Raw genomic sequence first — 23,319 nt, forward strand, 5'->3', positions numbered from 1 at the left:
CCTAAACTGATGGTTAAGTTACCAAAACATTTATTGCATGTAACTTGTTTATCAAGTGTGATAGATAACTGCATACTCATTTAAATTTCCTTTCTTTACAGTAGGAGCCCAAAATGAAATGTGAGGTGATGTACTGTAACCACAAGAGTAGGAACTTATGTGGTCACACTATGTGTAGGACTCATGCCGCCTGCGCCATTGCCTCTGAAACCTTGCGATATTGGGACCCCAAGAACTGCAAAGTCTGCTCGGCTATGGTGGCCGAGGGTTTCGGCGACCCCAAGTCAGCGGAGTCGAGGGACGCAGCGCGCGAGAAGCTTTGCAAATGGTTATGAGGGTTCCAAAAGAACTCTCCGGGACCGTACCTTCCAAACGACAGGATGTGTAGCTTGCTGTTCCCCAAAGCAGGTAATGAAGCCGTTGGGCCCCAGACACGACCCGGGCCCCCCTGCGTCCAGATCGCGATTGAGGCGGACGTCGGTGAGGCGATGCAAGGCATGGACATCCACCAGGAGTAAAGGAAGTCTTTAGTGTCAAAGGACACAGAGAAGGATCTCCTTAGGGACGATCGCAAGGAAGAGTCTACTCTACCTCCCGGAGGAGAAGACGACGTTGATTCGTCGGAAGTGGAGGAGTCCCTTCCGCCCGTCCCGGCACCAGAGCAGACACCATCTACGTTTTCAGCTCCTACCCCTCCATTGGACGCCATGGGTCAGGCAGTTTGGGCCCATATTACCACTCGTAGAACCTTCGCAAAGAGTGCGAAGCACGGGAAGCGAAGATCACGAGAGCTCCGTGAAGTGACTCTGACCGCCGCCTCCCGAGAGTCTTACAAGCGACCCAGAGTTCAAGACCTGCCACCCTGCTCAGAGACCAATCCCTGGAGGTACGCGGAGTACATGCCGATACCAACGGCAAGCTCTACATCTCAGAGAAGATGGGAGCCGTTCCCCTAGACGACATTCAGTTCTGGCCGGGCTTTAATGCCTACCCTGACTGCTTCATTCGACTGAAGCATGAACCAACGTCAAAGGAAGAGATGGAACCGAAGGAGGTCGTGGTTTTCGACCACGACAAGGCAAAGGCTCTCTTTACGAGCAGCCTGAAGAAGGCGGGTTAACCCAACTCGAAAATTTCTGCATCGAGCAAGAAGCATCCTACCTTTCTTGCTCCTGCTTCAAGAGCCTTCCCCTTTACGTTGAAGGTGTTCCAGACTGTTGCCAAGGCAGTTGAGGCAGGCAAACCATGCTCTACACTAGAGGAGTGTAGGCCTTTGTTGCTAACCCTGTCCACGGATGAGAAGGAATGGAAGGAGGTCCACCTAACCTTCTCAGTAGGAAAGCTAGATGCTGATATTGCAGGACAGCAGTTCAGCGAGAATCTCCCTAAGCTGTCGGACTTTCTCTTGCGAAGGGAGCAAGAGACGAAAGAGAGGCTTGCCGCTTCCCGTCCCTCCAGAACTGCATAGAGATGTGTGCAGGCCACAACAGCACCCCAGACATGCTCACGGTCCTGGCCAAGATGCATATGGCCACCTTAGTAAAGGACCTGTACGCCTACATGAAGGCTAGGAGAGCCTGTAGGGAGTTCGTGTTTGCTGCTACGACAGTGAAACACGAACCCTGGGAGTTTATTTCTTCCAGCATCTGGGATAAGGACCTCTTCCCAAAAAAAGGGTTCAAAGAGGTAATCGAGAACGCTGCCACGGAGAATAGGAGCCTTCTCCAGAAGTGGGGCATCTCTTCAAAGAGGAAGTCTTCCCGGGATGCGGGTCCCCAACCAAAGCGGAAGTCAAAGAAGCAAAGACTACCTTCTCGGCCTCATCAGCAACATCCCACGGTCACCATGACTGCGATGCCCCAAGTGGTTACTCAGCCACAGACCACCTTCCAAGTGGGGACTCAACAGCTGGTTGCCCAGTCAAAAGCTTTCAACCCAGGGTTTGAGAGTCAAACCACTACCTTTCGTCCGAAAGGAAGAGGTTCTCGACGGCGGCTCCTCAAGACACCCTTCCTGAGGCAGAGGAGAACGTGGTCAGGGTGGCAAGCCCTCCAGACCACCTAAGCAATGAGATGCTTCAGGTAGGAGGGAGACTCCAACACTTTCGAGATCGTTGGACTTTCGTTCCCTGGGCCCATGTCCTAATAAAAAATGAACTAGGATGGAAATGAAACAAGTCTCCACCTTCATTTCCTCAATTCTTCCAACACTCCACCCCCTTACTGGAAGAATATACCTTAGAACTCTTGAGCAAAAAGGTTATAAGGAAAGCAAAGTCCATCAAATTCCAGGGAAAGCTGTTTTGTGTTCCCAAGAAGGACTATCAAACTCAGTCATTCTGGACTAGTCTCCACTCGACAAGTTCATTGAGAACAAGAAGTTCCGGATATTATCCCTTCAACACATAAGGACCCTGTTACCAAAAGGGGCATACACAGTCTCAATAGACCTGGCAGATGCTTACTGGCACCTCCTAGTCAGCCGCCCCCTCTCCTCCTACCTAGGATTCAAGTTACAGAAGATAAAGTATGTCTTCAGAGCTATGCCCTTTGGACTAAACATAGCCCCAAGGATCTTCACGAAACTTGCAGTCGCAGTCGTACAACAACTACGCCTAGGTGTTCAGGTTACAGCGTACCTGGACGACTGGCTGGTGTGGGCAGCATCCAAGACTGCTTGTATGCAAGCATCCAGGAAAGTGATCCAGTTCCTGGAACATCTGGATTCAAAATCAACTTCAAGAAGTCTCGCCTCTCTCCATCTCAGGAGTTTCTATGGCTGGGAATCCATTGGAACTTTAAGTCACACCGGCTCTCCATTCCACCAAAGAAGAGGAGAGAGATCGCGGGATCTGTCAAGAGACTACTGAAATCCAACAGGATCTCAAGACGCCAACAGGAAAGAGTACTGGGCTCTCTCCAGTTTGCAGCAGTAACAAACCCAGTGCTAAAAGATGCACCAGGAGTCTGGAGAAGATACGCATCAACGCTCGAAGAGATCTACTAAGACCGATACCGACCCTACTACGATCAATTCTCAAGCCATGGTCGAAGGTCAAGAGCCTAACGAGGACCGTTCCCTTACAACCACCTCCCACATCGGTGACCTTCCACACGGATGCCACGAGGGAAGGATGGGGAGGCCACTCCCATCAAAGGAAAGCCCAAGACCTTTCGCATCAATCTTCTGGAGGCCATGGCAGTCCTTATGCTGAAGAAACTATCCCCTCACACATCAGGCTGGTCTTGGGCAGTGAAGTGATAGTGAGATGTCTCAACCGACAAGGCTCGAGATCACCCCACATCAACCATGTGATATTATCCATCTTTCGTTTAGCGAAAAAGAAAAGATACTGTAGCACTTATCGGCAGTTCACCTACAAGGGTTCCGCAATGTGACGGCGGACGATCTATCCAGGCTAAAGCCGATAGTCAGAATGGTCCATAGATGCAGACTCATTCTCCTTCATCGTAGAAAAAGTCCCGGAACTGCAGATCGACCTCTTTGCGACGAGCGACAACAAGAAACTACCTCGATATGTAGCCCCATACGAGGACCCTCTGGCAGAGGCAACGGACGCCATGTCCATCGATTGGAACAAATGGACCTGGATCTACCTGTTCCCTCCAACCAATCTCCTGCTGAAGGTCCTCAACAAGCTGAGATCCTTCAAGGGAACTGCAGCACTAGTGGCCCCCAAGTGGCCCAAGAGCAATTGGTTCCCTCTAGTGATGGAACTGAAGCTGAGCCTGGTCCCTCTACTGAACCCAGCTCTTATCTCAACTGGTTCAGAAGTAGACTGTTTCGCTTCATCACAGAGAACCCAAAACCTTCATCTCATGATTTTCTCGCCTTGGCAGTAAAGAAAAGATTTGGGATCTCAATAGGCAGTATAGACTTCTTAGAAGAATACAAGTCAAAGTCAACCAGAAGACAATACAAATCATCTTGGAGAAAGTGGATTGCTTTTGTTAAAGCAAAAAAGCCAAAAGAAATCTTAATAGACATCTGCCTGTTCTTCATCCACCTTCACGATCAAGGCCTGGCTGCCACCACGATAACTACGTGTAAGTCAGCCTTGACTAGACCTCTTCTAAACGCCTTCCGGGTGGACCTGGCGAACGAAATCTTTAACAAGATCCCGAAGGCATGCGCTAGACTTACCAGCAGCCCCTCCGAAGCCCATTTCATGGTCTCTGGATAGAGTCTTACACTATGCTTCAACCTTGAACAATGAAGATTGTTCTCTTAAGGAACTAACCCAAAAAGTGATTTTCCTGTTTGCTATAGCCTCAGAGGCTAGACTTAGTGAATTAGTAGCCCTATCAAGAGACGAGGGCCATATTCAGTTCACGGGAGCGGGAGAACTGAATCTCTTTCCTGATCCTACTTTTCTCGCCAAAAACGAGCTACCCACCAACAGGTGGGGTACTAGGAGAATCTGCCCTCTGAAGAAAGATGTCTCTCTCTCCAGTAGTGTCGAAAGGTCTATCTTCAAAGAACTTCAGGGGAGGACAGCTCTTCAAAGGCGAAACCTCAGGATCGAACTTATCCCTAAAACAACTGAGGGCGAAGCTCACCTATTTCATTCGCAGAGCGAATCCTGATAGTACACTTGCAGGTCATGATCCGAGAAAAATTGCTTCCTCACTGAACTTTTTTCAGTAAATGGAATTTGAGCGTCTTTGCTCATACATTGGTTGGAAATCCTCCAGAAGGTTTTATAAAAATTATGCAAAGCAAGTGCACTATCTCAAACATTTTATGGTGGCGGTAGGTAGTGTGGTAAAACCTGTCGTCTAGTGCAGCAATGAACAATGAATTGATTGGGACTTATCAATTGGGTGAAAAGGTTTGACACCTTCCAGTGCAATATCTTTTTATTGAGTGTCACCCTGGTGACACTAGGACTTCATTTCTAGGTGCAGAATTATAAAAATGACACTAGTGCCATGTGTACATTGTACAGTGTTGATAGTATCCAACATTTACTGTAAATATTATCTTAATAATTTTCTCATCTATTGTGAGTGGCATTAAACCTTTTCTTCTCTTTCAGGTAGAAAAACATTGTGTATGTTGAATGTATAATTCTCTTATGTTATATTACATGTTCTATTTAATTATTTATCATAAATAAATGACTTAGGGTGTAATTGCGTCTTAATTCGCCCCACAAGTAGCAAAAATAAAACTTATCTGGAGTCCTTTTACTTATTTTCCATAAGTAAAACTCATACTTATGTATATGAACAAATAGGTCTGGTTGATACTTATTTTTGTTCCTACACGTAAGCAAATCTTGAGCTTTGTCTAGCAAGACACTACCCTGCAGGGGGCAGGAAGCCCTAACATTGTTCCATGATTAGCGGTAATGACGTCTAACGGTATCGTCATATCTTTCAGTGGTCTTTATTACCATATAAAAGCTGACCCAAGGTTGAGGCACTTACACAAACACACAGATACAGTACTTTCAAGTAATTCTCTGGTAGACTTCCATCAGGACAACATGGCTTGAGCCCAGAAAACGGGTTTGAAGTAAAGCGAAAAATCGATTTTTGGGCGAGATGGCCATGTCGTCCTGAACCCTCCTTTAATAAGAAAAGGCTTAAGTAATCCCTCCCGAAACTACTATATCTGTAGCACCATGCTCAATGCTACAAAGAATGAGCGCCATCTTGGAGCCCTGTAATAGTAGGGGAGGAAGGGTAACCTTGATAACAGCTTACCTTCAATTTCGCCACTCTTCCCCCTCGAAGCGAAAACGCTATTCGCGGTGAAGATTGCCATGTGTCGTATCAAGATATACGTCCCCTGATGTTATGCGATATCCTTAAGAGAAATTTTAAGGATGCTCTCGCTGCAATATATAAGGGTTTGTGACTGAGAAAACTTTAGTGGTTTGTGTGTGTATGAAATATATTTGATTTAATTTTTTTCTTTTGTATCCCTCAAGCCCCCCTTTTTCCAAAAATGTCTTAATGTGTTATTGTTCCTTTCCAGGTATTGACAGCAGCCCCTACACTCAGTAGGGAGTGTAAGGGAGAGCAAATTTAGAATATTTCCTGTTATCAGTCTGTACTAGTCTGTGATGCTGTTCTATATCCATTCCTTGTAACTAGAAGTAAGCTACTGTGTTGCTATATGAGAGTGTGTCATGAACATTAAATAGTTAACATGAGCTATGGAAATGTCATATCTGGTCAGAGGCCCAAGAAGTGAATTCCGATGTTAGGAATAGGGTGACTTTTGAGTTTAGTATGAATTCAGACTTATTCAAAACCCCTTCCAAGATTGAGAGATTTCAAATGTGCTGTTGACAAACTTTTCGAGTCATTGTAATGGTGGGCCCGCACAGACCTGTACGACATAGTATGCGGCTGTACTTTTCAGAAATTAGGACTGTTTAAGTGACTTTGCATCCCAATGGTGGACGGGAGATTGATGAGAACAGTATTGATTTAGGGAAAATTGTGGTACTGTATTTTTCACCGTTATATGTTCTTTATAGATGGCATACTGGTACTTGCCCAAATAGATACACGGTTAGAAGTGCCCCTGGTTATACTTGAACTGTATAGGAACACTTATGAGTGTCCCCCCAGTGGAAATCTTGTTTGTGAAATGTGTTTATTTTGTTACCCGGATGCTGAAGTTTTACGAAAGGGATGCTAATTTTTCCTTTGATTATTTATTCTAATTGATATACTGTAATATTATTCCTATTAGTTTTTCCAAATAAATTTTGTTTGTTTTTATGTATACAGCCTTTAATTTCAGAAACCTCCCACCACGGCCCCCTGCTCAGCCACTGTTTTTAATCTTTCAAATAACTTATAATAATCCCTTTCACCTAATGTTCTTATACTTATGATCAGCAAGCTGGAGAAGCAAAGGTTTAAGTCAGGATCTAGCTGGGTCCCCTTGCCCATTATAAATCAAGGGGTGGTGCCCAGTGCTTTGAACTGTTACTTAGGTTTTTGGGTATTCCACCGTTGTATGTTGTTGTGTAGTGAACGTCGGGTTGTGGTCGGCATTTGGATACTAGGCAGTTTGGGTGCTACCTTTGGCCACAGTCCGCAAACCACTACAGCGCCAGGAGTTAGAATTCTGGAGACCTATGGTCAATTCTCTGGGAGTATCACTGTAGCCAAATATCCATTAGAAAGCTGTCTGTAGGAAGCTTCCATCAGGACAACATGGCCATCTTGCCCAAAAATAGATTTTTCGCTTTGCTTCAAAATCTGTTATGTAAGTGGCGTGAAATTTAAGCATCATAATTATCAAGGATTCACATCACATCCCTCGAATGGTTTTTGCTCCTGCTTGTCTTGCTAGAAAAAAAAAAATCTCGTGTTCAGTTCTGGCAAGTGGTACATGGATGTTCTGCGCATCCCATCCCTGTGGGTCACTATTTAAGTATCAAAATAATTACCTATAATCTATATCTGGTCCCTTAAATGCTTTTTGCCGAGACATGGCTCGCTTCGCTTACAAATAAACAATCATACAACATCTTCTCTGTCAAGTGGTACTGTACATGGATGAGCGAGCTGCGTACGGCACGTGTATCGTTATTTCAGGGATATTTTTATTTTAAAGATGAGCAACAACAGGCATACAGTATAATGAACACAGTTTTCAACATACAGGTAATCAATTACCAAAATAAATTTAATTTCAGTAAATTTGGAAGTTGAATTCCTGTTAAAGAAAAAGGCTGACAATAGTGTTCATGGAATTGAAACGATGGGAAAAATGGTTTTTGTAAAACATTCAGGAATTTAGGCATTCTGTAAATATTTGCGAGTTCTTAGAAACTCTTGGTTAATAAAGCCACCTGATGATTAAGTCATACATATAACAAAGATTACAAAAGCGAATGCAAGCAACCCATGAACCGTAACCCACAATCATTCTCTCATAGCTGGAATAAAACTTCTAGAATACTGTATAGTATTGAGCCTCATGATGGAGAAAGTCTGACAATTAGAATTAACTGCATACCTAATATTATGAACAGGGCGGTACTGCCCGGGAAGATGTGCAATACTTGATGTTCTGAAGAAGAAGAAATTTGGTCGTGGTTAGGTGAGAAGAACCAGCGATCGGTCTTCTTGTTTTTATGAGTTAAAAGAAATTCAGTCATGTGTGATTGTGAATATGATCCGGATAGATGCTAATTGACATGGCAGCGATGAGTATCAAACTATCACATTATCAGGCTGAGAGAGGTGGTGCTCTGGTTCCTGGTCAAGTGAGAACTTCCCCCTTAGCAGTGGTGTTGTCTTCTAGGGAATATTTTCTCAAGAAACTCATCCCCCACAGTCTTCTCGGCCAAATATCAGTTTAGTGGTATCAGAAGCGAGACAAATCACCAGCCAGCAATCTCTCGAACAGTGTTGTTCCAATGGAGGAGGTGGTACGGGCCAAACTTTCTTGTTGGCTAAATGACCTTTTTTAAGACCTCACCAGAGGAGTTTCACTCGACAACACACCCCCAGAAATGTTTTTCTGACCCATGCAAGATTTCCAAGTTGATAGTCAGCATTTCTGATAAGCAACAACACCATTCATAACTTAAATAAACACGCAAGGAGGGACTGTCTTGTAGATTCTCTGTGGGTTGAGAAAGCAGGGGTACATCTGGATAGTGCACAATACTGTAGAACTGTCAGGGAGGTTCATCCCAGGCAAGAGAAATGACCTGGTACGCACTGTCATCAGGGCCAGGTTCCAGGTTCGGAGTGGTCCCTACATTCTCGCAGGTCTGAAAGGCTTCTTGCTCTTAAGAGATCAATGGTGATCGACCTGTTCACCACAGAATTAAACAGGAAATTCCCAGGGTTCTGCACACCTATTCTGGATTCTTGGGTGGCGTTTGAGGACGCTTTAGCTCTCCTTTAGAATAATTTTGATATGTACTTCTGCCCTTCTGTCTGATTCAGCAATTAATCATCTTTGGATCTCAGAATGCCCCTGGTGGCTCCCAGGTAGCTGCATGCTGCATGGTATCTAGATCTGCTGATGCTTGACTGGGTGCCAAGAGAACTACCCTGATGGCCAACTTGGTTCTATTAGCTCCACCTAAAACACATGCTGTCGCGTCCCCTGCACTTCACGAGTGGAGACTGTCAAGCATCACCTCCGAATAATAGGTTTTTAGTGTGGCACTGTACAGGAGAGTCCTGGGTATTTGTAGTCTTCTACCAGCTATCTACCATGAGAATTCCACAGTCTTCTGAGATTGGTGTCAAAGAAATTATATTTATCCGGTCGAAGGCTCTCTGCTGTCATATGCTGATTTTCACTCTCGGGTAAAAGGCTGTGGCTCAGCCTTGAGTCAGGTCTTCAGATTGAGGGATTTAGACCTTTCCTCCTCATGGGAAAGGTCTATGTTCATGGGGAGCTTTTGAGTAGTATTGCCCACCCTGGGATCTGTCCCCCTGAGTAGGATATTAACAGTTCTCTAATCTTTGTATGCCCCATGTAAGCCTTTGAAACTTAAATCGTCAAAGGTCTGACAGTAGACTGTCTTTTTGCTAACCTTTGCTTCAACAAAGCCAGTTGGCGAGTTTCATCTTGTACTTCACAAGGATAGAAGGTCTCCTTTACTTTGTTCCTGAGTTTGTGGCCAGTATCCAGAACCCAATTGGTAATTATACCAGGTTAGTTCTTTTCCAGCTCTTCTCACCTGGAGGTACCGTATCCAGAGGGAATCGGGATTACTTGCTTCTCTTTTATGAGAAGGCCCAGCAGTCATATCCAAAGAGGTCTTTGTGCTTAGTCTCAATACCAAAGACACTTTCTTAGCACTGACAAGATCAAGAGAAAGATATCCAAACACCCTTGTTGTTCTGGCTTCATGAAACCCTAAGACATGCCTATCCTTCAACCAGCTAGGGACTTGGTCTCTTTTGGACAAAGGGCTCATGAAGCCTGGTATTGGCTCCACCATAGTATTCAGGAAGAAGCAGGAGTCTGGAAATCCCAGACAACTGGCGAAATCCAACAAAGGCCCTTTGCGTAGGAGATGATGATGATGACCTATTGAAGTATACCCACAAGTTCTTAGGTATCTTGACTCAGTCCTGTGGTGGCTGCTCAACTGGTTGTTATAGCATCTCTTCGAAGATGATGGTTTCAACATGACCTAGACTGAATGGCTTTCTACTCTTCGTTCATCCCCCTCTCGTGACAGTTTAGTAGTCATGGCTATTATGAGCGCAACTGGATGTCATCTGATGTATGTAAGCTTCATATCAGAGCGTTTAAGGAGTGCAACTGACGAGTCTGGTTTACAATTAAGGAAATTCAGGTCATAACCTGTTTGGCCAGAGAACATCTATATTTCATCTTTCCAATATTTTTTTAATGGAAAAATTATTTTTTGTTCATATATTCAAGCGCGTCGGGTCCTGTAGACAACCTCGTTTCAGAGAAGTGTACCTATTTATCAAAATATCCAGAGAAAGGCACTTCTTTTAGGATCCTATGTAATTCCACCATTTCCTCTGATTTTTTTTTTAGGTTAAAGTTAGTTTTGTGTTTGTTATAAGTGCTTTTGTTGCAAGTCTCTCTAGGGTACAGTATGTCCTGCTTATTGCTTTCTGCTCACTTATATACAGTAAAATTTTCCATGAAAAGATCCAGAATAAAATTTGTTACAGGCTTGCACATTGTGTGTGTGTATTTGGTACATGTAGCCTACTACTGCTGGGGAAGAGTGGTTTTTGGATTTGAGGGAAGATACTCAGCGTTGGTAAAGAGTTCTTGAAATATGACTGTCCTAATGATCTCCAGTGGTTAGGTAAATTTTGCTAAAGCCCATAGTTATGCATAATGGTTTATAAAAGAAATTTTCAAAATTTGAAATTTTTGGAGAAAACGAATTAACTATGAATATAGACTGACAAATATGGAAAGATAAGGATTTTTTTAGGTTATATTTTGTACATTTACTAATAGCAAAAAAAAGAAAATTACATGTGAAAAATTGTTACCAAAGTAACATAAACATATAGATAGATAAAAGTATCCATTTAAAAAAGAAACGAAAATGCTGAGAAAATTTTATGTGCTTCCTTTTGTGCATAAATTAATGGTTTTCAAATGATGAAATCTGTTGAGAAACAGGAAAGAGGATAGTTTTACCTAACTTTAGAAACCTGAGTCCTTAAGTTACACTTCTTGCTATCTGATTTTCAAATGAAAAAAATATAGAAACAAAAACAAAAGCGGATAGTTTAAAGTAACCCAAGAGTAACTTTGTTTTCGACGTGTTTCCGAACTATACGAACCTCAGTCCTTAAGTTACGTTTCTTGCCTCCACCACTTCGCAAGTCACATGCTTAAAGGTCAAAAGTGCTAGTCTTGCTGACTGACAAGAAGGTTGTGCTTGCCTGCCAACCACTGATTGCAGTAGTTGTAACTACCTTGTTAAATTTTTTGGGCTCAAGCCATGTCGTCCTAATGGAAGCTGTATAGGAAGCTTCCATCAGGACGATATGGCCATCTCACCCAAAAATAGATTTTTCGCTTTGCTTCAAAAGGGATTTTGACGAAGGAAAAATCTATTTCTGGGAAGAGACCTGTGACGGCCGCTGAAAAGGTCCTTCTTTACACTTTTCTGATATAAATCTTCCAAATATACCAGAGAAAGATAAAAGCATGGAATGCAGAGGTTACTACCCTCGCGCGAACACCTTGTGGGTGTCGTGTATATAACAGGGGCGTGTGAAAACCACTATTCACAGGCTGTCTTCCATTTAGATAATTCCTTCATCAAAGGTAAGGGCCGTAACAGAGGCCCTAGAAAACACACTTGGACCACGCCACCGACACCCAACACGAGCGCCCTCTAGTACATCCTTCTGTTTTGGACTTGCTCGCTTAGTCGTTTTCTTTGTGCTCTTGGTGTTTTTTCCCGTGTTTGGCTTTAGTTCATCATGACTGACGCTGCTACTTCACCTTTACCAATGTTAAGTACCATAGTTTGTTATAACAGCTTTTTACAGCACCGGGCATTTGTTCTCTTTCCAGTAATGTGGATTTTAATTTTTGGGATCAGCTTGGCCTTCCTCGGTGTCGGCAGCCATTGTGGCGTTGTTCGCTTCGCTGGTATTTCAAGTTAATATTGCCCATCTGGTACTCTGTCATCTAGGTTATATCACTTACAATTTGTGACCATTTTTATTATCATTATTTTATTATTGTTTTTACTATGGTATTTTTTGCTAGCAAGTCCAGTTTGGACGAACGAATAATAACGTTCTTGGCTTTGTTGTAGTTTAAGTACCCGCCTCGGGAAGGTGGTCGTTTTTAGACTATATCTTTATATTATTTGTTACGCAGTAGTTATTCTTCGTTCATGGTTATTACAATTTTATTATTATTCTTATATCATATTATTGTGTGCTTTTGGTTCTTTATAATGTAACCATGAGAGCGTGAGCATGGAGTTCTCGTTTTCCGTTACTACAGTTACGAGTTACCCTTTCTCTCGTATTCTTTCTTAATCTCGAGTAAGAAGAGGTGGATTTCCCGTTTTCCGTTTTATACGCTCACGAGTTATCCCTCCCCCCTCTCCTTCTACGGGTTTATGATATTACGTTTGATGATATTTAAGTTTTATTTATGTGGTTACTGCTAATATAGATAGCATTATTAATAGGTCCCGTTCGTGTGTGTCATTACTTTGGGCTCGCTTTATGCCGCCACCCATACATAGTTCCGTTCTCTCCCCGCTCCGCCTTGGGAGTAGGTTCGGAACGTTCACCCTCTCCGCCTTGAGTTCTACTCCGCTATAATGGATACTCATTGGGTTGGAAACTAGTCAGATATTTGGAGTGCAACGGTGAAACCCGGCACTCGGACTCCATTAACAGCCATTTCAACTTTGCATGAAGTCATACTCCTATCAAAGGACTCATCCTATTTAAGAACTCAGGTTTGTATATAGTAGTTAGGAAAAATAGAAAATAACCTTTAAAAGATATATTTTTTCAGAGCTAGGTGTTAAAGCCCAAACGTATATGACGGCTGGAAAATTAGTTCCGGATGATGTAATGGTCAGACTAATATCTGCAGAGCTTTCAAAAATTAAATCCTCATCATGGCTGCTAGATGGTTTCCCGCGAACACGACCTCAAGCGGAAGCTCTGAATAAGCATGAAAAGGTAAGGGTATGGGATATAGGAGGTAAATTTGAGTTATAAATGCCATTGAGAACTGATGGTGAGGTACAGTATATTTGATTTAAAAATTTGAAAGATTGTAGCAATTGCCTGAAATTGGGTTTTCCTCTACAAGCACAATTGTTATCTGATTATAAAAGTGCCTAAAACAGCATTCAGTTTTCATCTGACTACAATAGTAAACCTAATTTCCAGTTTTTTTTTTTTTTTTTTTTTTTTTTTTTTTTTTTTTTTTTTAATTTCTTTGTTACTTGAGATGATAGACTAAAATTTTGCACATAATTTGACTTCACCTTGTCTTGCTTAAAGGTCACCCATTGATATTACTGATGATTTTTAAGATATTTGAACAAAAGTACAGCATTGCTTGAGGGAAATGTTACTTTAAAGGAGAACACTAGTAAGTGTATGGTTCCCCAAATCTTCAACTCTTAATAGAAGTTCCTTACTGGGGTAAGAAAAACTTATATAGAATACAACCTGACAGAAGAGAATGAATTATGGTCGCTTTTACTGAAACATAACACTATGTTGGGCAAGCGATGTGCCCTCTTGAAGGGGCAAAAACTTTTTAGTTTTATGATGTAGAGTTTATATTGAATCCACTTCAAGAGACAAAGCCTTTGAACAACAGGTGGGTATAGAAATGTTTTATGAAAATAAAAAATTTTTGTACTATACAATAGTAAAAGTTCTTAAAATCTAGCTTATCAATACCAAATTACGGTCATGCTGAGAATAAGTGTAGGTTCAGAAGGTAACTAAGTTTGACATTTCATTTGATGTCGCAGATCTAGCGGAAACTTTTCAGTTAAGTCATCTTCTCCTTGCACATTGATTTCCTTCATAAATGCAAGTGGAATACATAGGAAAGGAAAGGAAGAGGGGGAGGGAGGGCGAGCATAATGTAGTATTAGTATAGATTCATATAACTGGGTTCTTATTTATTGCAGTTGTAAGTGGATTGAAGAAAATGTAAATTTAGTTCACCACCTAAACCAGGATTCATTGTGATTTGGAAGTTGGTGATAATTTGAGTTTACACTACTGTAATCTGTATAGTGATTGATTTTGAAAAGATGTCTAAGTTTCATTACTTATTACTGACTTGAATGTTTTATTCCTAACAGTCAATGAATTGCCTTTACCTACATCAGCATATGTGAGTATTTGGTATTTGTATATTATTAATCAGTTTTACTGATTTCTTAATGCTCTTGAAGTGTAGTTGTAGGGATCCTTGTTAGTTCCAATGATGATTATTTTGATACACTTCTTTTATAAGCTTATTAGATGCTAGTTTGATGGTTCTCACAGGTGATTGTTTTTTTTTTTTTTTTTTTTTTTAGAAACATTGTGTATATATAGAAGAGTATTGGGTTTCTTAGCAGTCTTCATAGGGTGTGTGTAATATAGTATAAATTTTTCCCAAGCTTTCCTAATACAATGGTGTTTCCCACAATATATATAAATTTCCATGCAATTGGGTCTTTTTTTGTCATCCTTGATGAAAGCATTGAAGTTTTAATTTATATTAATTAACCTCCTCTGATGTTCATATTTCTTGGTAATGTCAACAGTAACCTCCCCCCCAAAAAAAAAAAAAAAAAAAAAAAATCTTTACCATAGATTTTGTGGCAGAAGACAAACTAGAGTTGAATCGGGGATCCTAATATTTTGGAATTTGCCAAAGTGCGAGCTCTTGAGCAACTTATTATTTATATATAAATGGTATGGCATATAATGTGATTCCATCGGAGCAAAATGTTCGTGTATTGAATAAGTCTCAAATTTTTGGCAAGATTTGATCATTTACGTAATGTTTTGTATGGCAATGCATACTTTCACTCGAAACCTTGGCCACTAGCACATACCCCAACTTACGGTCATAGCTAACTGATTGTGCCCTCAACATATCACAAATTTATTAGTATATAGGGGATATAACTATATTGCGGAGTCCTATTTATAGTCCTTTTTTTTTCTTTTTTTTTTTCGCAGATAAGTTTTAATATTTTCAGATTTTGATTTTTATAATTAATTTGTTCCGTAACTGGAATGCAAACCTACACTATTTGTTTAGGGGCATTACTTTCTGCGTAGCTGAAATGACGAGCCATTAAAATTTAGCGAGGGTTAACTACCCATATACCGCTAGGTGGGGGGGGGGTGGTAGCTTGCTACCGCTCCCACTCGTCCACCGGTGATTAAGCTTGCTTTTCTTTTGGCTCGGATGGTGTACAGTCACTGCCGTTCCTCATCATTCACCGTTATTTGGACTGCCATTCATTCTTTGTTGCTTTTTCTTTAGTGATACTTCTGCGAACATGTCCTGGACTTGATGGCCGGCTCTGTGGAACCCATATATCGTCAGTAGAGACCGATCGCCACACCTTCGTCCTGTCTGCAGAAGTAATCTGTGTGATAGCAACCACCAGTGTCGGGAGTGGTCTGCCTCCCAGTGGGAGAGGTTTGGGCGACGACGGTAGTAGTAGTCTCAAGCAGGATGTTTCTCTTTCAAAGGTTCCTTTGAAGGGGGAAAACCCAGGGCCTCATCTTCTGTCTCCTGACCTTCCTCAGTCTCTTCCGAGAGACCGTCGAGTAGTAGCGTAGACCCTTTTAATTTTGGGCAACCCCGGTCCTCGAGAGATGGTGTTGCTTCCCCTAGCGAAGCTGCCCTACCGCTCCCCCCGGGTGAGGCCTTGTCTATGTCTTTTGAGTTACAGGTATGGTCGTCCTTGGGGCTTCTGGGTCTGCCCTCCAGGGACTCCTTGCTGCAGCTCATCCTCCGGGGTGCAAGTGTGCAGCCGTCGTCGTCAACTTCGGAGGTAGATCATCTTGCGCTCATCGACGTCGTGGTGTCAGAGGTGTCTTTTGTGGTTTCTGCCAACGCCCCTGCCCCTCCAGACTCTCCAGCTGTTGCTGCTGACTTAGTTTCCTCCGTTCCTGATCATCCTTCGAGGGGGAAACTTAGTCCTACGTCTCATAGAGACTTCTCTTCAGAAGACTGCTGCTGCTCATGGTCAGCTTGCTGATCCAACGGCCCCTGGAGGGCGTCTCCGTCGCAAAGCTCACCCGCGACTTCTCCTTAGAGGGCGTCCTTCACCATTGGTGAAAAGGTGTCTTTGCCACCTAGAAACCCTCAAAGACGAGTGCAGCCTTGCCCTGGTCTCAATGGCTGAAGGGTGCCAGGGCTAAGATCGCCCTTCAGCTCTCCGAACATCCTCTGTCCATCGTTCTGGCTCTACCAATAAGCTTCTCCCACCTCCTCGTGTCCAACAGAGGAGGTATTTTGAGATTCTGGAGGAGCCTCGTCTAGCTTTTCCTCTCCATCACTCCTCAGAAGAACTCGCCAAGGGAGTCTCTCTATAGAAACTCTCCAATCGACAGGTCTCTTTCTTGGCAACTGAGATCCTTAACCAAGAGAAGGTCACGAAGTAGGCCATGCAGGCTGTTTCGTGGCTTGAGGTCTGGTTAGGAACCTTGGGAATCCTGGTATGGACTGAGGATTTCTCCAAGGAACATACCAGGAAACCAATGGAGACTTTCCTGCTCTCAGGCACTTGCATGATCGAGTTTCTCGCCCACCAAGTTTCTAACTTGTGGGTGAATACCATCCTGAAATGTTAGGATGCGGTGTGTGAGAGGTTCCATCAATAAGTCCAAAATGCTGAGAATCGCTAGGCTCTGATATTCCTCTCTAGAGCAAGCCCATCTATTCGAGACTAAGGACGTGGAACATGCTGCTGCGAGATGGATGAAGTCCCATCAGGACTCCCTCCTCCATAGGGCTTTGGCATCCAAGCCCTATAAACCACCAGCTCCTCAGCAGTCCCGTCCAGCCAAGACAGTAGCGAAGACCACAGTGTCTAAGAAGCCCTTTCCTGCCCTTTCCTGACAAGGACAGGAAAGGCACCAAATCCTCCATGGGAGGAAAATATCCAAGAGGGAGCAGCCAAGGCTGCAAACGCTAGGATGCCTACAAAGTTGCTCGGATAGGTGGAAGCAACTCGGGGCTGAACCCAGGGCAATCTGTGATTTGTCTAGGATATCGCATCCTCTTCATAACATCTCAACCTCCCCTGACCAGGAATCCAGTGTTTATAGACTCCTTTGCCATGGGATCAGGAAAGGGCTAGCCCTTTGGGCAGAAATCCAGACCCTATTGAAGAAGGGCACTCTCCAGGAGGTCCTCGACGGGTCCCCAGGCTTCTTCAGTCGACTCTTGTGAAAAAGGCATATGGAGGCTAGAGACCAGTCATCAACCTCAAGGCTCTGAATAAGTTTGTCAAACAAACTCCGTTCATCATGGAGATGGCGGACACGGTCAGACTAGCGGTAAGGCCACAGGAATTCATGTGCACACGGGACCTAAAGGACGCGTACCTCCAAATCCCAGTCCATCCGTCTTCAAGGAAGTACTTAAGATTCAACCTAGACAACAGGAAATTCCAGTTCAAGGTGCTGTGAGTCTGTCTTTCCACAGCACCTCAAGTTTTACCAGTGTGTTTGCCCTAGTGTCATCTTGGGCACACAGGATTGGCATCTGTCTCCTTCGTTATCTGTACGACTGGCTAATCCTAGCAGACTTGGCGTCGACCTTTCTTCAACAGAGACAAACTTCTGAGCCTTTACCAAGATCTGGGTATCATGGTAAACCTGGAAGTCCTCCCTGCTTCCTACGCAGATGACAGAAAAGCAAAGCTGGGAAAGGTCGCAAGACCCTTTCTCAGATGAGAAGAACTTCCATCCCTGATGTGGTTACGTCTCCTCGGTCACCTTTCATTACTGTCCCGTCTAGTTCCTAACGGCCGCCTCAGGATGAGATCTCTCCAGTGGCGACTCAAGTCCCGGTGGAATCAGACTCTAGATTCCCTGGATATCCGGATCCCCATGGAATCAGCAGAACAGCTGGACCTCGAGTGGTGGGTGGCAGACGAGAATCTACCAAAGGGAATGGATCTTCTCGTCCTCCCCCGGATTTGATGCTGTTCTCAGACGCTAAATAAAAAAAAAGGGTGGGAGGGTCACATGCGGCATCACACGACCTCAGGCCTCTGGTCAGAGTTAGAAGAGTACCTCCTCACAAATCTCCTAGAGCTAAGGCCGTCTTAGTGGCCCTTCAACAGATCCAACAGTTCCTGGCGGGCCACTCAGTGGTGGTGATGAACGACACACTACAGTAGTGGCTTACATCAACAATGTGACGGAGCCGAGAGAGGGTTGTGAACTCGAAGGCAGGATGCAATCAACTGAGTTGTTTATTAAGGAACACTCTCCTTTATATACAAAACCTCAAGGCAACAGGACATAACCTGTTCGAGAGACAGACAATGTTACAGAGCAAAATGGAGACATGATCATTCAGGTTCTTTTTAGTGCGAGGGAAGAGCGCAGATACAAGCATAATATATACAAAATAATTATGTACAATTGTGTGGCACATGGTTGGTACATGGCTCCCCCCTAAAAATGACACTGTACATGTTAAATAGGGCGCCCTGATCTAGAGAGGCGAACTGTGGGCGGGTCATCTGGCAGAAGATAAGCAGGTTTTAGACGATTAATGGAGACCCAGTCTTCTTTGCCCCGAATGTTTAGGAGGAATGCTTTCGGACTGCGTTGGATCACAAGGAAAGGGCCCGTGTAAGGGGGCGTTAGTGGTAGCTTGCTGGTGTCGTTGCGCAGGAAGACGTGCGTTGCAGAGTGCAAGTCCGTTGGTATGTGATGCTTCGCTGGGGGCTTGTAAGTCTGGCGGCACGGAGTAAATTTTCCCACGACATGACGTATGAGCTGGAGATTGTCGGAGGAGGTTGTAGAAGGAAAAAATTCGGTAGGGACAACCAACGGGTAGCCATACACCATTTCAGCTGCCGAGACGTCGAGGGCGTCTTTAGGAGTGGTCCTTAGTCCCAGGAAGACCCAGGGAAGCTGAGTAAACCAGTTGCAATCCTTGCAGCGGGACATCAAAGCTGCTTTGAGGGTGCGATGAAAACGTTCAACCATTCCATTGGCAGCGGGGTTGTAGGCCGTTGTCTGATGTAGGGTGATGCCCAGGAGATTCGCTAATGACGTCCACAATTGAGAGGTGAAAGTGGTTCCCCTGTCAGAAGTAATATGCTCAGGGATACCGAATCTTGAAATCCATCCAGAGAGTAAGGCAGATGTACATGAGGCGGACGTTGCAGTTTCCATGGGAATGGCTTCAGGCCAACGAGTGGAGCGGTTGATGACTGTAAACGGTAACGATGTCCTTGTGATGTGGGTAGGGGGCCTACAACGTCGACGTGAATGTGTGCGAAACGACGCTGAGGTTGAGGAAAGGTGCCCACTCCTGAATCCGTGTGTCGATGTACTTTGGAAGTTTGGCAAGAAGTACAGGCGCGGACCCAATCCTTAGCATCCTTAGAAATGCTGTGCCAAATGAAGTTTGCCTTCAGCACCTGTGCAGTAGAACAGCACGAGGGATGTGAAAGGCCGTGAATGAAATCAAACACCTGTCGGCGCATGGGAGCAGGAATCCAAGGTCGCAGTCTACCAGTACTGATGTCACAGAGGAGGTTGGTGTTGGAGTCTTCGAGGGGAAAGTCTTCCCAACGGAGGGACGTGCAGGATGTCCTACAAGCTTGATACTCTGGATCCTGTCGTTGGGCTTCAGCCAGGGCGTTGTAATCCAATCCCAGTTGAACGGCAGCCAACGTGTTTCTTGACAGGGCATCGGCAACGGGATTCATTTTCCCAGGGACGTATAGGAGGGTGCAATTGTATTCAGCAACGGCGGAGAGATGTCGGCGTTGACGGGCAGACCAGGCGTCAGACTGTCGAGTGAAGGCGTGCACCAGAGGCATGTGGTCTGTGCGAATGACGAAGGGCGTACCTTCTAAGAAATGGCGAAAGTGACGGACAGCCAAGTGCACCGCCAGCAATTCTCGATCGAAGGTAGAATAACCCGATTCTGCCTTGGACAGTTTTCTGCTGAAGAAGGCCAATGGGCGGGGCGAGCCTTTGACCACCTGCTCGAGTACTGCACCAATAGCGACGTCGCTGGCATCGGTGGAGAGAAGGAGAGGGGCGTGTGGGATAGGAAAAGTGAGAGCCGCAGCAGTTGATAGGGCCTTCTTTACATTGCAGAAGGCTGCTTCTTGAAGGGGACCCCACTTCAGGTCCTTTGGCTTGCCCTTGAGGGAGGCGTAGAGGGGAGCAAGAGTGGCGGCAATGGCTGGCAGAAAACGGTGATAATAGTTGATCATGCCCAAGAATTCCTGCAGAGCTTTGACGGTCGAGGGCGCGGGGAAGTTCTGAACGGCTGCTACCTTCTCAGGGAGGGGATGGACTCCTTCAGGAGTGATACGGTGCCCTAAGAACGACACTTTGTTGGTGCCAAAGGTACACTTGTCATACCGGACTACAAGGCCGTTTTGTTGAAGGCGGTCGAGCACGATGCGCAGGTGACGGACGTGTTCCTCTTTTGAGGAGGAGAACACAAGTATGTCCACATAACATACACAGAAAGGGAGGTCCCCTAAGATGCCATCCATGAGACGTTGAAACGTTGCCCCAGCATTACGAAGGCCAAAACAGGAGTAATTGAAGGTGTATGTACCAAACGGAGTGGTATGGCGGTCTTTGGGATGTCTTCTGGGTTCATAGGCACCTGATAATACCCCTTCAGGAGGTCGATTGTAGAGAAAACCTTCGCTTTGTGCAGGTAGGAGGTCACGTCGTCAATGTTTGGGAGGGGGTAGTGATCCGGTTCTGTTTGCATGTTCAGGCGCCTGTAACCCCCTCACGGACGGAGGGAGCCGTCTTTCTTCAGAACGATGTGTAAGGGTGACGACCATGGGCTGGAGGCCTTTTGGCAAAGGCCCATTTCCTCCATTTCGGCGAACGTCTGTTTGGCGGCTGCCAATCGTTCCGGTGCCAGACGTCTGAATTTTGCGAAGACTGGGAGTCCCGTTGTCTTGATATGGTGATAAATATCCTGCTTGGCAGGAACCGTGGGCGTTTGGCGAAGTTCTGGACGGAAAACTTCCGGGTACGACGTGAGGAGGTGGGCGTAGGCATCCGTGGGTGCGCTAATGTGGAGAGCGAGGTTAGAGGGGGCGGGTTGAAGAGGTGTCGACAAGTACGAGTCTGCGTTGACCAATCGTCGGTGGGCGACATCGCCCAGAAGGTGGAAATAAGAGAGGAAATCCGCACCGAGGATTGGCATTGTGACGTCGGCAACGAGAAACTTCCAATTGAATTTACCGTTTCCGAACGATAATGTGAGGTTCTCGTAACCGTAGGTGGGTATCGCAGATGCGTTGGCAGCTACCAAGCGGACGTCGGCAGATGTAGACAGACTACGTCGTGCCTTGAAGAGTTTCCTTGGCAAAAGAGAACGACAAGCACCCGTGTCTACCAAAAATCGCACGTCCCTTCCTGCATCCTGTAAAAAGAAAAGATTAGAAACACGGGAGGCCACCGCCACAAGCGATGGCGTACTTACACGTTTTTTGGCCACTGACAATCCTTGGCACATTTCTTCGCGGTTGCCCCGAATCTGAAGTGGTAGTAGCAAAACTGCGGCGGATTGAAGGTAGTAAGTGGCTGTAGAAGTCGTTCGTTGGGGCGCGAGCGATTGGTGGGTGGTGGGCGGCTTTTTCACCGCTTCGGCACGTCACGGGGTAGGCGTGTATGTCCTACGGCATTCATGTCAGCTTCGGTTGATGTTGAATAGGCATCCTCGTCGTCAGGGGTGGAGACGTTGATGGAGGTCTTGAAGTGGCTGTCCATAAAGGCGTTGGCTTTGGTCATCAAGTCCTTTATGGGTAAACTATCGACATCGGGTATGGTAGCGCGTACAGGTTCGGGTAAACGGCGTATCCAAAGGGCACAAAGTAGGTTCACCTCACGAGGAGAGCCGTCTGCGGCAGGTTCAAGGCGAGCGATACTGGTCATTTCCCTGAGGGCAAGCGAAGCCCTTTGGTCCCCCAACGGTTGTTGCGAGAGCTGAAAAAGCTTTGCTATACGGGCGGCTGGCGACGGCGAGTACTACTGCGGAAGGTATGTTTTGAGGGCGTCATACACTATTGGGGTGTCTCCTTGTTCACAAAGCCAGTCTGATATTTCTGGGAAGGTGTCCTCGGGTATCGCCGCGAGAACATAATCCGCTTTGGTGGTTGAGCGAGTCACGCCCCTGATACGAAACTGGACTTCTGCGCGCTGACGAAACTGGACTTCTGTGCGCTGAAACCAAGCAAATGCCTCTCCGCTGGCAAACGATGAAAGTTTGAATGGAGCGGCCGCAGCACCAACTGCCGTAGAGTCCATCATAGTACCAACGATGAAGGGGCGAGGGGGTTGGGGTGGAAGGCGGTGGGAGCGAGACTTCCGGGGTCACCAATGTGACGTCGACTTCCGGGGTCACCAATGTGACGTCGACTTCCGGGGTCACCAATGTGACGTCGACTTCCGGGGTCACCAATGTGACGTCGACTTCCGGGGTCACCAATGTGACGTCGACTTCCGGGGTCACCAATGTGACGTCGACTTCCGGGGTCACCAATGTGACGGAGCCGCGAGAGGGTTGTGAACTCAAAGGCAGGATGCAATCAACTGAGTTGTTTATTAAGGAAAACACTCCTTTATATACAAAACCTCAAGGCAACAGGACATAGCCTGTTCGAGAGACAGAATGTTACAGAGCAAAACGGAGACATGATCATTCAGGTTCTTTTTAGTGCGAGGGAAGAGCGCAGATACAAGCATAATATATACAAAATAATTATGTACAATTGTGTGACACACGGTTGGTACAACAAGCAAGGAGGTATTTTTTGCAGCCCTTATCCCATCTAGCAGTAGAGATACCGAGATGGGTAGAGATTTACTCGATACAACTACGGCATACTTCATTCCGGGCAAGAGGAATGTGCTCGCCGACAACTTGAGTAGAGCATCTCAGATAGCGAGTGCCGAGTGGTCCTTGGATCATCTAGTTCCCAACAAAGTCCTGATTTTGTGGGGTTCTCAGACAGTGGACCTCTTCGCAACAGCCCTGAACTTCAGGCTCCTGTTATACTGTTCCCCAGTCGCAAACCCCAAGGCTCTCTGGCAAGGTGCATTCCAACAATGG

General features: G+C 45.2%; 1 protein-coding gene across 2 annotated transcripts in view; it reads left to right on the forward strand.

Moving 5' to 3' along the window:
• Positions 1-23,319, forward strand: part of Ak3 (Adenylate kinase 3) — a 79,358-nt gene that overhangs the window by 14,380 nt on the left and 41,659 nt on the right. For both annotated transcript variants that reach the window (XM_068378953.1, XM_068378954.1), the window contains exon 2: positions 13,012-13,181. In XM_068378953.1, the coding sequence (XP_068235054.1) occupies positions 13,012-13,181 (170 nt within the window). The remainder of the gene's footprint in view (positions 1-13,011; positions 13,182-23,319) is intronic.

The sequence above is a fragment of the Palaemon carinicauda genome, chromosome 8 (assembly GCF_036898095.1).
Source record: "Palaemon carinicauda isolate YSFRI2023 chromosome 8, ASM3689809v2, whole genome shotgun sequence".
NCBI lineage: Eukaryota > Metazoa > Arthropoda > Malacostraca > Decapoda > Palaemonidae > Palaemon > Palaemon carinicauda.